Source organism: Vanellus vanellus, assembly GCF_965231255.1.
Source record: "Vanellus vanellus genome assembly, chromosome: 8".
In the NCBI taxonomy this organism is placed as follows: Eukaryota; Metazoa; Chordata; class Aves; order Charadriiformes; family Charadriidae; genus Vanellus; species Vanellus vanellus.
In genome coordinates this window covers 27,185,981-27,200,533 of record NC_138913.1, presented here as the reverse complement: position 1 = coordinate 27,200,533, position 14,553 = coordinate 27,185,981, and the positions used below count along the sequence as shown (strand labels likewise).

The window sequence follows — 14,553 nt, the reverse complement described above, 5'->3', positions numbered from 1 at the left end:
TATTGCTCAGGCCAGCACTTTGCCACCATGGCTGTCCCCCCCCGAGTCTTTGAAAGGACTTTGGATCATCTCCTTAGGCCCATTTTTTGTAAATGTTTGTGTGGTGAACAAATTCTTACTCCTCAGGTTGGTGTGTTGGCTGAAGATCTGCTCTTTTCTAGAAGGTGCCAACTGAATTGAGCCTGCTGCCTTCAATGCAATTGGCACAGCCGGTGGACTGATTCCTTATGAGTTCATTGACCCTTTCCTGCCTTGTGCAGAATTTGTATAAAGCTAAAGGGGAAAAAAATCTAAAATACCTGTTCTTTAATACTAATAGAAAATACCTGTCATCAACAGGGCTCAGGAAGGACATCAGATCTTTCCAGGTATATATTTTGTGTTTTGATATGATTCTCACATGGTGTTTTTGTAAATGTTTTCCAGTTATTGCTAGCAAGTGGTGGTGTGGACTTTCACCCTCATTCACATAACACGGATTACAACATTCACTTCCCATCCCTTCTTATTCAGACCTTTGAGATCCCATAGGAGAAAGCTTCTCTCTGTGGAGAGAGATGTGTGTAGTTTGATTTCTTCTTTCTGACGCTTTAGTGGAAGTGAAGCTTGATCAGAGCGTGATGTTGAGTGCCGGGAGCCATGCTGTTGACCCCTCCTCCGTAGTTAAAGGTTCTTCACTGGAAGAGGTGGAGCTTGAACTCCTGAGCTCCTGTAAACCCTTTTCTGTTGGGAAGTACCTCTCAGCTCAGCCGCAGACAGGAAACAGCATATTATTACAGTCAGCGCCTGCCTCTCCACTTCACTGCCGTCAGAAGGAAATTTATCCCAGCTCCTCCTTAAGCAGACAGCTAATCAGCTTGTGGCAAATGGAACACAGCTCAGAAAGACTGACCACAGAGGAGGCTAACTCTATTAATTGCATGTCAAGCAATCTGTTTAGGTTTTTTTTTCTGAGGGAGTAGTCTGCTCTGGACACTAGTTTAGAGGAAGATTGAACGTGAAAGGTAAGAGCAGGAGTCCGAGTTTTCTGGATTGAGTATTGAGAAACATGGCACCTGTGCCAGCATAACAGATCAGCAGGAGCTCAGGTTCTTTGCAGTAAGTTTGCTACAAGCTCTTACTGTTCAAGTGTTCTTTCCTGTGTGGATTTATGTAGATAAGTTCTTCAGAATCGGGGTAAAGGGAAATGTGCCTGCGGTGCTGTTGGAAGCGCTGCACCCATCAGTTAAGAAATACTGTTTATTAGCTGATGATTCACCCTGACCAATGTCACAGGAGAGAGGAAGTATTGAGATTAGAGTAACACCTCTCTTTCAGAACAGTTGCATGACTGGAGGCGACAATGGTTGTGCTAGCTTGAGGAACAGGGAGTTGCTGGTGCTCCTGAGTGAGAGCATGCTGTCATCTCTGAGAAGCAGTATGGATGTCACTCTCCAGCTGTACGGAAGCCTGAGGTGTGCTACAATTTTTTTGTTATTACAACGTTGTTACTTAGTGCTGACTTTATTCAGCAGCAAAGATGCCAGTTTCTGTCTTGTGATGTGACTGCCTGATCTCCTTCAGACTGTATTTTTGCTGTATTGTCCTAGGGCTTGTTGGGGCTGTGGAGAAATAGCATGGGTCTTCATTTTGGGGTAATTAACCTTTCCTAAAAACACAGGGTAAAGTGCTTGAACTTTAACAAAAGATAAAAGTGCTGAGGGTGCTTCCTCATGGGCAGAGTATTGTTGTTGATGTCTGCAAATCCATTTCACAATGAAGTGAAAGTGCCTTGGCCTCTTCTGTGATTTTGTGTTAAGTAGAATAATTTGTATTAGTGCTTTTAAGTGAAGATACATTCTCTGAAGAGTTTGGTTTCGAAAGAGTGAATAGAGCTGCTGAAACTACGTCAGGCAGAAAGTCTGCTGCTCGCGTCTAGCGCAGAAGCTGTGTGCCTGTAAGGCACTGTTGAAGCAAGAGGAACCCAGATCAGAGGTTATTTGTGCTGGTTTGAAATACAAGCTTCAAGAAAGAGCATGTGACTTATTTTTATGAGGAGAAAGAATATAAGAACTTTTGTTACAAGCTGTTTGCAGAAAGTCAGACTTGGACTTCGAGCATGGGCTGATAGAGATCAGGGAAATTTGCGTGGTTTGACACTTACACAGATTCCCCAAACTGCCCTGTGTGGCCTCAGCCCTTTGAAAAAGATGGGCTTGAACGTCTGCTGCAGGGAATCAGCGGGCTGCCTAGCGAGGGAGGGGATCTTCCTCCCCTGCTTCCTCAGCGCGGGGCGAGGAACCCAGAGGGAAGGCATCACCTCTCAGAAGCAGGCAAAAAGACTTACTACTCTGGGGACATAGTTAGGCAGGGGAGTCACCAGGTGTCCTGGTTCCTCCCCTCGCTCCTTTGTACGCAGTCATGGATTGCCTTGTGGAGGTATGGAAAAGGGAAAGATTAGAAAAGAAGAACTTGTGAAAGGGATGATTCCTCCCTCCTTCTTTTTAACTCTCTTCTCTAAATTGGACAAAATTAGAGTGCACGTTGGAAAGTCAGGCTTTGCTGGGGGTTGTTGTCTCTTCCACACCCATGTGTGTATACACGTTCAGGAATTGTACACTCTCTGCTAGTGCTCTTACTCTGTTTATATTGGCAGCTGTCAGAATTTCCTTTATAAGCAAGTGAAAATATGAGTAGAGCCATGAATTGCCATGTCCAGAATTGCTCTGCTGTTTTTCCCCCCTCCCTTCATTAAGTGCAGTTCGGTCCCCATTTCCTGTCAGAACTGCTGCAGTTTCAAAATACTTTGCTATTTTAGTAGTTTGTAATCCAGACTTCGGGGCAGTTTTTTCTGCTTGAGAAAAGGCCCTTTGGTAAACAGACCGTTCTGAGTCACTGTTAGTCAGTGAAAATAGTCATTTAAAATCCTTTCATGTCAAGGATTTTTAGGACTCTTAATCCAGCCTTCTGCAGGAGCTGGTCATTATTCTGCTTGCGCAAAAGAAGGAAAAATCTGGAGAAAAACCATCGAAGAGAAGATAACCATGGAAGAAGAGTTAGAGAGTCTGGAAGAAGTTGCTGTGGGTGGAGAGATCTGGCAATTGCTACTGTACGTTACAGAATGACCCCAAAATATGCTAGGAGTTTTTGAGAAAGATGAAGCTACTGTAACAGAAAGAGGTCAGGCTGGGCTTTATGTATTTTACTGTGAGAGGGGTAGAGAGAGAGATGGAAAGTGAAGGCGACTGTGAAGAGCTTTTGTTTCTCTAAAGGGAAGTTTACTGCTTTGAAATTAGTCTCTGTTATTGCCCTTGTGCCTGAACACTAGGAGCTTTTGTTTGATAATCTCTTTGCTCTTTGTAACCTTCCTGCTGCGATGGTGCTTTATCTACCTTCCTGAGCAAGACTGCAGATGCCAGCGTCTTCTCCCCCTCCCAGGTGAGGACAGAAAGGTAGAAAAACCTCTGGTAAACAGAAGGTCATTTGAGAACGTTTAGGTTTACATAGGAGTTGCTTTAGAAGGAAAAGACTTCTTGTTATGCACATGTTTACTCTGGTCATTTTGACAAGCAGGGAGAGGCTTGCTAATATTATTTGCAGAAATGAGGTCTCCCTACTTGTGGTGCTTGTGGTGGTCTCACTGTTGTGGTGCATGAAACAGGACTTGTCTTTGCTGGTGACCTAGTGTGGAAAGCTACTGGGTTCATCAAGCCGTTGAAAGCTGTTAGTTTCCTTTTGTGCTAGCTACCAGCCTCTTTTCAACACAGCTGGGGTTAGGGGGCTGTGAGGAGCTGTTACTAACAATAAGCTGTCAGTAACGGGTCGTTTTCCTACCGTGGACAAGGTCTTTTATTGCTCAATCCTGTGATTTATTAGCTGCTAGCCTTGATGTGTATGAGCCCACTGAGACAGCAGCTCTACCACTGGGGAACATTGACCTGCCCCTCTGTTCTTCATGGTTTTGCTTCTGTTTGAGCGAATAGGAAGGCTTCTCTGAAATAGCCTTTACCTTCCCAAATGTGCTGCCCTTTCTGAACAGGGTGGTTCTGTTTGGGAACTCTTTTCCTGGCAGGACTGTATCCTTTGGACAACAGATGAAGAAGGGATGTGTGTGCGCATCTGCTGCATGAAGTGGAGGGTGGGTGGGTAACGGAGCTTTGCTAAGATGCTCTGGCAGTTGGCATGGCAGCCCTGTCCGTTCCCATTTGGTGCCACTTCTGTGTAGATCTCTAGTGATTAATATGCATGAATTACCAGGATTGTCTGCATTTATACCCGCTAACAGTGGCAAAGACGTTCTTACATACTCTAGGTTTTGACATGTTAAGTGGTTGCAAAAGTCCTAAAATCCTCTCTTCGTCTGTACTCCTCTTACCAATTGCCAAGAACAGGAATGTGCCTTGTTTAGGAACAGAGTTTCCAGAAGCATGTAGGAATGTGACCCTGGTATGAGAGATGATAATTTTCCCAGGGAATGCTCTGTCTCGTCTGCTTTCCTGCTGCAGCATGGGGGGAGATAGGGAGTGGGAGAGAGCACAGATGGAGGGTCAGCATGAGCTGAACTTGATCTGCGGGCACAGCATAGCGGCGGTAAGTGCCAATGACAGTGCTCAGATAAGATGTGCTTGTAATGTGCAACCCCCTGGCAGATGAGGTATATATTGCAAGATGAATGAACCTAATAATATAAAAATGGTCCTAAAGAGACCACATTGCATGCTGTACCTGTTTTCCTATGCAGATGAGCTGTCTTGGATTTTACAGGTTGAAAATTAAAGTAAAACAGTCACGTGGAAGTTGGGGGTAAAATACCCAGCATAGTGCAAACAGAGATTCGGGCACTTGAGGAAAATCTTGTTATTGCTATTAAAAAAAAAAAAAAAAAAAAAAGGCAGAATTTGGTATAACTATAAGAGCATTAATGACTGGTTTTATTTGGTGGAAATGAGAGTTTCCGTAGTTGGAAGATGGTCATTTTAGCAGGAAATAAAGATCTTGCACTATAAAAATAAATGTAAAACTGGTACATTCCTCCAGTGTCATATGAAAAGCTTCTTTTTTCTTTCCCCTTCAGGGTAGCATCAGGTTTTGAGGAAAGAGAATCAGTGCAATTCTAGAGAACTCTAACTGACCTCTGCAGTGAGTTAACAGGACTGAATTTGTTGGCAAAACTGGGTGAAAGCTGAATTGCAAATCGGAAGAGGGATATTGTCTGTGGAGGAAGGCAAGCCTCGGTCCCCCATGAGTCTAAGCATTGATACTTGTATTATTTCTTGATTCCAAACTATAGACACCTACTGAAATCACGCTGACTTGCTGTCTTAAGGCTTTGCGGGCATGATGCTCAGCTCCAGATTGTTTCAGAAGCTGACATCAATGAGACAGGCTTTTAAGATTTTTAGTGTAAAGGACTGGATTGAGTCTGAAACTCATACTTTCGTTTTCCTTTCTTCTCCCTTTTCCACAGTCCTCTTTTAAACCTTGTGTATTTGCTGAGGGAGTAGCATTGCTTAATCCACACTTCGTCCATTTTGCTGCCTGTGAGTTCAGCAATGGTGTTTGAAACACATAGTGACTTTGCTGATAAACGCAGGCCAGGTGTTTTAATGTATACCAGTGTTCGTTTAACTACCACTGTTGCTGGAGCAGGAGCTGAAGTGGATAAAATGGCTGAGTCCTCATTATAATCTCACCCAATTTTCCTTCCTGACCTTTTGGGTTCATGGGATACAAAAGCTTACTCCAGTATACAAAAGCAGACGTAGCAGTTAGCTACAGAGGGTGGACGTTTCCCCGCCTTTGCCATATGTGATCAAGCTGAAGTTTTTGCCTGCACCAACACTGTTCTCACAGCTATTTTATTTTTCCTAGTTGCAGTTCCTAGGTCTTTTGAGCTCCAGAAATTCCTGTTGTCCCTGTACCCAAGGCATCAGTTGTTTGGAATAATCCAGGACCTCTTTGGGGGATTTATGGCTAGCACCTTTGACTATATTTGAACAGGATGTGAGTAAAAGGAAGCAGTCAGAATGAGCAGGTGTTCTCACGCACCCGCTTTTGGCCACTCCGAGAAATGTGTCACATCAGAAAAACTATATTTAGCAAAGTTGTATGTCCCTCCCGCCCCGTTTCGCTCCGTAGCATTTCTTCAGGCAGCTCTGTGATTGGGCCAGTGTTATCTTAACTTGTTTTGCCATCTTTTGTGGTCACTGAGCTCACCAGATCTACTCTGATAACAAACGGTCCCAATGCATGTTTGGCCAGACTGTCACTTTTTTGATGAGAAGTTTCTGGGCAGCCAGAAAATGCTGAAAGAGGAAGTGAGCAGAGATGGTAAAGTTGTCTTTGATGGCAGCAAGACCAGAGAATGAAGTTTATGCTCCCGCTGTTGGGTGGAGGAAGGTTGCTCAGTCCAGCGAAACACCAAAGGGTGAAGCATAGCAGATTTCTATTTAAAAGTTGGTCTAATATAAGGAGTCTTTTTTGGGCTGCCTTTCTAATCCAATTATTCACAGCTGTTCATTGGGGAAGGACATCCAGGGACATCCAGTCCATTTTTAGAATGTGAAATGAGAAATTTTCTTTGGTTGGCTCTGTTGTTTGCCAGCTGGCCTGATTTGAAATGTCAGTAAACTGGTGTTAGTTTTGGACAGGGGAGTGTGGGTCAATGTGAGGGGTGAGGGTTAACGGCTGGTAAGAGGGCATGTGCTGTATGAGGAAGAGGCAGAGGGAGGTGAAGCTAAATTTTGGAGAATTGTCAGGGGAGCATCAGTATTTGCCCAAGACAGCCAATGAAGGTATGGCTTTTTTCAGATTTAGATTTTTTTAGGTTTAGAGTGACCAAGCTTGAAAATTGAGTTTCTCTGATAGATTTGAGATGGCCCATCTGCATAGAGGTCACGTAACTGTCTGCAAAAGGGTGATCTGGTGGGTAGTTGATTGTCACCATAATTCCCACAAAAGATATTTCTGGGATTTTATACACAGTGAGGTGTTTGTAAATTAAGCTGTGTCCTGATTTGAAACGTCTTTAAGCCTTCCTGCCATTCCCATCCATTCTTACACCTTTTCAGGACTGACTTAGAGGGATTGGCGTTTTTTTTCCCTGTTGTTGAGCTCTTTTGCTGCTCAGTGTTAGGTCTCAATAAAGTTACCACATGGTGAGCTCTGGGCACATGGGCATCAGGTTCCTAGTAAGGAGTGAAATCTAAAGAACCACACCCAAAAGTTCAATAACATTTAGGATCAGAAAAGTATGTTAGCTTTTAATATTCCCTTTTTAGGAAGAACAAACACTTTTAATTTACGTAATTGCTCATATCTAGATAAAATTCTGAGCTGTTTCAGGGCAGGAACACTCAGAGTTCTGCCAATCCCCAAACAGGCCAAAATATTTAAGATTATAAATAAATCTTAAAACTTTTTATTGTGGTTTTTTTTTTTTTAACTCCTAGCAAAGCAACCCCCATCCTAACTCAAAAGCAATCAGATCGTTGTTTTTGTGCTCTCCATTTATATGAGAACAAGAGGTCACTGGATGACATTACTGCTTTGTAAATTTAGAACAAATAAAAGGAAATACTGCTTCACCTAGTGCGTCGTCATCCTGTGGAATATACTGTTCCAGGATGTTAGTCAAAAGCTGTAGCCGGAACATAAAAAATAGCTGGACCACGCTCATTTCTAGCCATGTTTGCCAACAGGGATAACCAAGCCTCGTGTTCCAGAGCATTGGCTCATTGCAGCTGTAGCTGAGAGCAAACACCCCAGACTCCTTGGCTGGGAAAGGACAGATTTTCAGGGGGGAGATTGCTGTGGCTTCTTTTGGAGATGACAAGAATGACTTTTTTTTTTTTTCCGTGCAAGATGTTAGATTGATCGTCGGTCTCGTCTAGACAGTGCAGTGTATGTAATAGCCTTTCTCCCTCTATTAGTACCCTTCAACAGGTGGATGTCTGGAGGTGAAATTACTGTCTCGAGTAGAAGGAGGTAAAAGTGGTAGAATGAGTGTTTTTCTTTCCCTGTGAGTGAGAGGATGTTTCTGTTAATCTCGGTTCTGCCCGTACTCAGGACCAATGTTGTGGTGTGCCTGTTGCACATCAGCCTGCACAGGTAAGAGACCAGCGGCAGCCTGCAGCGCAGGGAAAGCAGGCAGGTCTTACACTTGTGAGGTACCCGCTGTCGGGCTGGGGGGGGTGTGTGAGGCTGCGTGGAAGGTGAGAACTGTTGAACCACTCTGTGAAGGAAGTGTTCCTATTAATGTGTTTCTGGATTCCTAATTATCCTCATTAAAATGTTTAACTGTAACACCACTGTGTGTTAATCAGAAAAACAGGTTTGTATGGTTTCTTAATTTCCCCAAAGAATTGTTACACTGGTTACATTAAAATCTTATCTGTCCTTCACAGAGAAGCCTGAATTGTCCCAATTTGTCCTCCTTAGAATAGGAGTGAGATTTGAGATTGTATTCTTTTATTTCCCATCTCTGATGATACCACTAAATCCCAATGCAAATGTTGCTTTAGAACTGACTAATGGGGAATGCTCTTCATAAATTTAACTTGCACAAAGTTACATTTTATTTGCAGTGTTGTAGTTACACAATAGACCCTTTATTTTAATTCTGTGACTCTTTGGATGATTCAAGTATGAAAAGCTTCTTGATCTCTTTGTTTATCCTCTTGTCTGAAAAACTTTAACTTTGTTCTTTGAACAGAGGATTGTCCAACGCTGAATGTGGGTTTTTTTAAGATGATGCAGTAGGTGACTTAAGGAGGAATTAGTGATTTTCTATATTGGACAGTCTCTCCAGTGATCCAGGAAATCAGTAGCCTCGGAAATTAATTCTTATCAAATGGAGTGTCTGCATTTCTGTATTTTATGCCAATTTTTTAGATACCGTGTCTTCCAAGGTGATTTTAAAATGATACTGTGTACTTTGCATTTGCCTTCCCCCCTCAAAAAAAGAGGAAAATAGGAAAAGGGACAGCATTGAATAGGAGTCTTCTGAAATGGGATCATGATGATAATAAATTAATTTTACCAACTGTTTTAAATTATTTTTCCCCACTGCCCAAGATTGTGCCAGTGGCTTGTTGAATCAACTGACAGTTCTTTATGAAAACTGGCTGGTTTTAAGGCGATGAAAGGTCCTTGGATGCTTCGTCCTGGGATGTTTGGACTTTACATAGAGTACTGTTGCACATATGCAATTATAGATGTTCTTGGCTTTGCTGCCAGAAAAAAGTGGGGCCCTGTGTTGTCTGAACAAATTACTTGAACTTGGGTTTACTTCCAGGGAAAAAGCTGCTTCCTCTTAGCAGGGCTTCAGAGATGCTGCTTGTTCTTCTCTAACTTCACGCTGGTTTTTGCAGTAGTGTTTCATGCTCTGTAAAAGGTTTCTCTAGGGTAGCCTTTCTTACGTACCAGAGTTTCTGATGGAAATACAGTTAATCACCCACTTCACTTTCCCAAGGAAAAAGAAAGACTCCTGTGTTTACCTTCTTTGGCAATAAATTTTATCAGAGCTGAAACTGTTTAAAGGAAAAGTCAGGGAAGAGAGAAGGAGTTCTTCAAAGTTTTATTTTTAGAAAATTGTAAATATTTATTTCTGTTTGCTTACAATTGATACAGATCAGGTGATTTTGTCCAAGATAGAATGCTCCATGCCAAAACTGTGTTGCTAATATTAATGGCCGGTCCTTGCTTTAAAAAGGTATTTAGCTCCATTGTCTACTTAATGTGCCGGTAGTGCCCTTTTCTAGGTATTGGTAACACCTCTGGGTAAAGTTAGTGTTATTGCAGGTGACTGCTGCAGTCTATCCTATGAAAAGAAATATATTTTGAAAGTTGAAGAGCTTAAAGCAGAAATTTACAAGCGTATCTTTTTTGCTGGCATTATATGCACATTTCTTAGTGGATGCTCTGCTGCAGTTCAATATCAACTTCAGAGGTTTTTATTTTTAATCTGTTCTATGAATCGTAATGAGAGAAGCGAGAAACAGACTGGAAAATGGTAGTTAACAGGGATCATGTGTTAGGGTGATGTGTGTGTTTTTTTAATGTTCCTTAATAAAACTTCAGCTGCATGCTTGTTAGAGCCACACAGGCTTTGTCAACCTGACACAATCCTAGTTTGTTTTCATCTGTTATTTCGGATATTAGGGTACAATTTTCTGGAAAAGCAGATGATATAGACAATTTTTTTCATGTACAAAATGTAGAGGGGCACAGGAGAATCTGGGCTGCTGGAAGTGTTTAGAGTTGACATAAAGGTGAGCCTTTTTATTTTTGTTAGTGGTGCTCAACCTTAATGCAGCTTCTCTTAAATCCAGATCTTGCAAACACTTCAATATTGGTCTAATTTAAGAAGTCAGTTGGATGGAAATCAGTACAGAGGTGTTCATAGGGAGACAGCTTTAGTAGGATAAGATAACTACAGTCTGGTGGAGAAAGTCTTTTGTCTTGGGAAGAATAAATGTTGATTTATAGTCAAGTCTGGACCCCAGCTGAATGGGCAGCCCTGTGGACAGCAGACGTCCTTTGAAGAGCTAGGAGCTTTTATTTCTCTCTGCTGCCGCCATCTGACAAAAGGAGAGAGCATTGGTGGTAGGCTACACAGAGACGCCTGCCTTCCTGGGCAGAGGGGAGCTTCGGCCGCCCTACATGTCTTCTGCTGGTTTCTTAAAACACCGAACAACTTAACACAGAGCAACTAATGCATGGGAATTAGCCTGGGGTAGAAATACACTGGGGAGAATATTTTCAGAGGAAGGCAAACTCACTACAACCTCAAGCTGCTAGTGGAACATTTGTTGGAATATCTTTTATGTAATAAATGTAGAACAAGCCCTCGGGAAACATAAGGGTTCAAAATACAGTGATTTCTCTTCTAGATTGCTTATTGTGTTTGATTTCTCCCCTCTTCCCTCCCCGCTTGTCATGACTCTAAACAGGTTCTTAGTATGATGTTACAGAGCATGTTATCTAATTTATTAATTGCTAGAAAATGGTGTATTATGGTGTTAACAAAATGTTTTCATGTTGTTGCCAATTTTAAAAGTCATTAAATACTTAAAAAAAAACTTGTGCAAGTTCTGCACATGTAATATATTAACTTTTACTGCTCTGTGCTTGATTTGTGTTGTGCTGTTATTTGGGCCCGAGAGATTTCTTTACTTGGTTCAGTATTGGGAATGACAGCTAAAATCTCTGTGGTTCTGTACATTTATGAAGAAATTAATTTGCCTTACAATGGAAGAGAAAAATGGTTGAAAGGTGCAAATAACTGTTCTGTTGTGCCTCTGAAAATAGCTTCAGTAGAGTCCTCGTGATAACGTGTTCTCTTGCTGTCTCTCACTGACATGCCCAGAATACACACTATTCATTTTCTCTCACTCTTAAGATTATCACTCCATGTCGGAAGCTTATCCTTTGTGCTGATAACAGAAAAGAGATGGAAGATTGGATTGCAGCACTGAAGACTGTACAAAACCGCGAACATTTTGAGGTAAGAGGAGAATGTGTTCCTTTGCACTCTCTGCCTCCTCTCCTAACTAACGATTTGTTTTGAGATTGGAGTCAGCTTCCAGTGAAGTTAATAGAAGTTTGGTTTATTGACTATAATGGGTATAGTGTTAGGCCTTCTGTAAAAACTATCCCAAATACACTGAAGTGTTTCTCCAAAGAATTCTTGTGGCTTTGTATATTCTCCCTTGGTAACTTTGAGAGCACTTTTCGGAGTATGGGTAGGTTATGAAACACAATTGTCCCATTGTCTTTTCACTCTTCAGTTATCTTCCCTGTCCTAATTCACGTCTTGCCTGCTTGTTACTCTGCCTACTTCAGTGCATCTATTTGCTTTCTGGGGCTGCAGTTAGACCAGCAGTGCCACCAAAAGAACCTGTCTTGTGTTTTCCCCACTCTGATGCTTGTCTCCCTGTTGTCTCCTCCCTTATGCTGACACAAGCATTCCTCTGCTATTCAATAAACCGGGTCAGGGAACTGATCTTGCTGAGAACTTAATCCAACAAAAAAATGGGGAGGGGAAGGATCAACTCTCCAGCAGATAAATTCTCCAGTTCATTTCCTTACACACACTTGGAGTGAGACAAGGATGGGAGGTAGGACAGGAGCAGGGACGAAGGTGTGGCTGCTTCTTCAAGTAGTCTCTTCTGGCTTAAAGACCTTCTTGAGTTACAGCTAGTATGTATAAACTGCACGTGGCCTACTCTTCACTAGTAAAAGTGTTCTGTTTCTGCCTTTCCTGACTGCTATGTGCAAATTTTTGTTTAAGAAAAAAAACGTCTTGTTGCTCTACTTTAGACTTTGCTGTAATACATTTATTTTATTAGTCTACCCAGTACAGCATGGACCATTTCTCAGGGATGCATAACTGGTACGCCTGCTCACATGCTCGGCCAACGTACTGCAACGTGTGTCGGGAGGCATTGTCTGGAGTCACATCACATGGGCTGTCATGTGAAGGTAAGCGTGCTCTCTTCTCTCCTGTTTCGGGAGCATCATCTTTATAGCTAAGTGCCATGTTCCAGAGATAATTTAAGAGGAATGTTGTTAACAGTCTGCAAAAAGATGTAGTAAAATGATGCATAATAAACTTGAGAGAGCCACAGGCTGTGTATGAAACTGAAGGTCTTTTCTGGACCTGACGTTGAAACCCTTCGCTGCTGAATCTCTTTGAGTTCACAGAGAATTTTCCTGCAGAAGTCAAGATCAGGATCTTGGCATTTTGTAAAAGGATGATAGATGTGATGATGTTTTCATGCTGGTTCTAGTGTTGGACCCAATAGTAAGATAGCTGATTTTTTTTTTTTTTTGCCATATACCCAAATACTGCCATCCCTTATTAAAATCGTGCTTCTGAAGTGAACAGATATGCACTTCTGAGGTATCAGAAAGAATATTCATAAGAATACTCGTGTTCGTAAGCATAATCGTACTTGTAAGACCATTCTTGTTAAGTGTTTGAACGCTAGGAAGTTATTCTTTTCAGCTTTGGCATAGCAGACATGCCTGGCTGCGCACAGCTCGTACTTCTAGCTTGAGTGAGGTTACACCCACACTGTGTAAAAGGATGCAGGGGTGTATGACTATGTAAATCATGTCGAATTTAACAAGGTGATAACTTAGCTTTGTACAAGCAACTGGCAAAAGTGACAAGGCAAGAATTAACAGCTAGCTCATCTTACTCCATACCTTAGAGCTGATAGTTTTGGCAGTGCTAACAAGGGTAGTGTGTGCCCATGCTTTCTTCTGGAGCCAAATATGGTCACTTGGGAAAGCTTTTGCACAGGCTGCCACATTACATGTTCTGGGGCAGGATTAATATATTTTTCTCTTCCTTTCTAGTGTGCAAGTTTAAAGCCCACAAGCGGTGTGCTGTGCGGGCAACCAATAATTGCAAGTGGACAACTCTAGCCTCTATCGGGAAGGATATCATTGAGGATGAAGATGGGGTAGGCATTAGTCTTAACTCTTCTAGCCTGATCTCGATGTGGAAGGACTGGCATGTGCTCTACAGCTTTCTTCACTGTACAGATGGCAGATTCTGCCTTTGTGTGTTAACGATGTGGGAAAGGCCTTTATTGTCAGAGCATGAGATTCTGCGTGGAAAGTCCAACAGCGTAGCAAGGACTCCGTAATAGGAAGAAACTCCTGCTATGGACCGGGGGAAGTTGAGGTTAAATGATTGGAGGCATGGGGAACCTGGTCTGGGTTTTGGCAAAAGAAAAACAAATGAGTGGTTGGAACAGTACCTTAGCATATGAGACGTCTGATCTAAATCAGTGTTTCCTGACACTAGCCTAGGGCAAGTCACCTGGTCTCTTTGTGCTTGAGCGTGATGTAAAATGCCAAAAGAGGTCCTCAGGTGTTTTCTAGAAATTGATTTTGCTGTCCTTAAACAGTGTGTATAAAGATTTACCTGTCTGTATGTCTAAGTGCCACAGTGCATCCTGCGCTCTTCAAGTTGCACTCTGGGAAGTCCATATTGCTTTTCTTCCTCTCTACTGTTTGCAGATATCCATGCCACATCAGTGGTTGGAAGGAAACCTGCCCGTGAGTGCCAAATGCACAGTGTGTGATAAAACCTGTGGCAGTGTCCTACGTTTGCAAGACTGGCGCTGCCTGTGGTGCAAAGCCATGGTGAGTTGAATAAACATGACCGTTTCGGTAAAAGGATAGTCTTTGATCAGCATTTTGGTGTGTTCTTTTAACAACATTTACTTAAAATGAAATCTCTAACCATGCTGTCAGTATTTGCCATGAAGGACTCTATTGTTCTTTCTCCAGATGATAAACAGCCTGCAAGAAATAAAAATTTAAATTTCTGCTGAAAAGTATCACTGTCGTGCATAAAAGACCTAAAATAAGTATCTGACTTCTCTGCAAGCTCATTTTCTTTTGATAGTGAGCTTTCATAGAAGAATCTAATTACACTAGATATGGATCAATGCCTCAGGCATGGGAAATTTTGGATTTTAAAGAGCCATTATTTGTCATTTCTGCAAGTTGAAAAGGCGCAACAAAAAAAGAAGATAAAGAATACTAAGCTATTTT

The 14,553-nt window shown here is 42.1% G+C and overlaps 1 protein-coding gene across 2 annotated transcripts in view; it reads left to right on the top strand.

The window, feature by feature from the left end:
• The window catches only part of DGKD (diacylglycerol kinase delta), a gene marked incomplete at its 5' end in the record, with an annotated part of 58,898 nt that overhangs the window by 20,511 nt on the left and 23,834 nt on the right, over positions 1-14,553 (top strand). For both annotated transcript variants that reach the window (XM_082487289.1, XM_082487290.1), the window contains 4 exons: positions 11,381-11,485; positions 12,330-12,462; positions 13,345-13,451; positions 14,014-14,139. In XM_082487289.1, the coding sequence (XP_082343415.1) occupies positions 11,381-11,485; positions 12,330-12,462; positions 13,345-13,451; positions 14,014-14,139 (471 nt within the window). The remainder of the gene's footprint in view (positions 1-11,380; positions 11,486-12,329; positions 12,463-13,344; positions 13,452-14,013; positions 14,140-14,553) is intronic.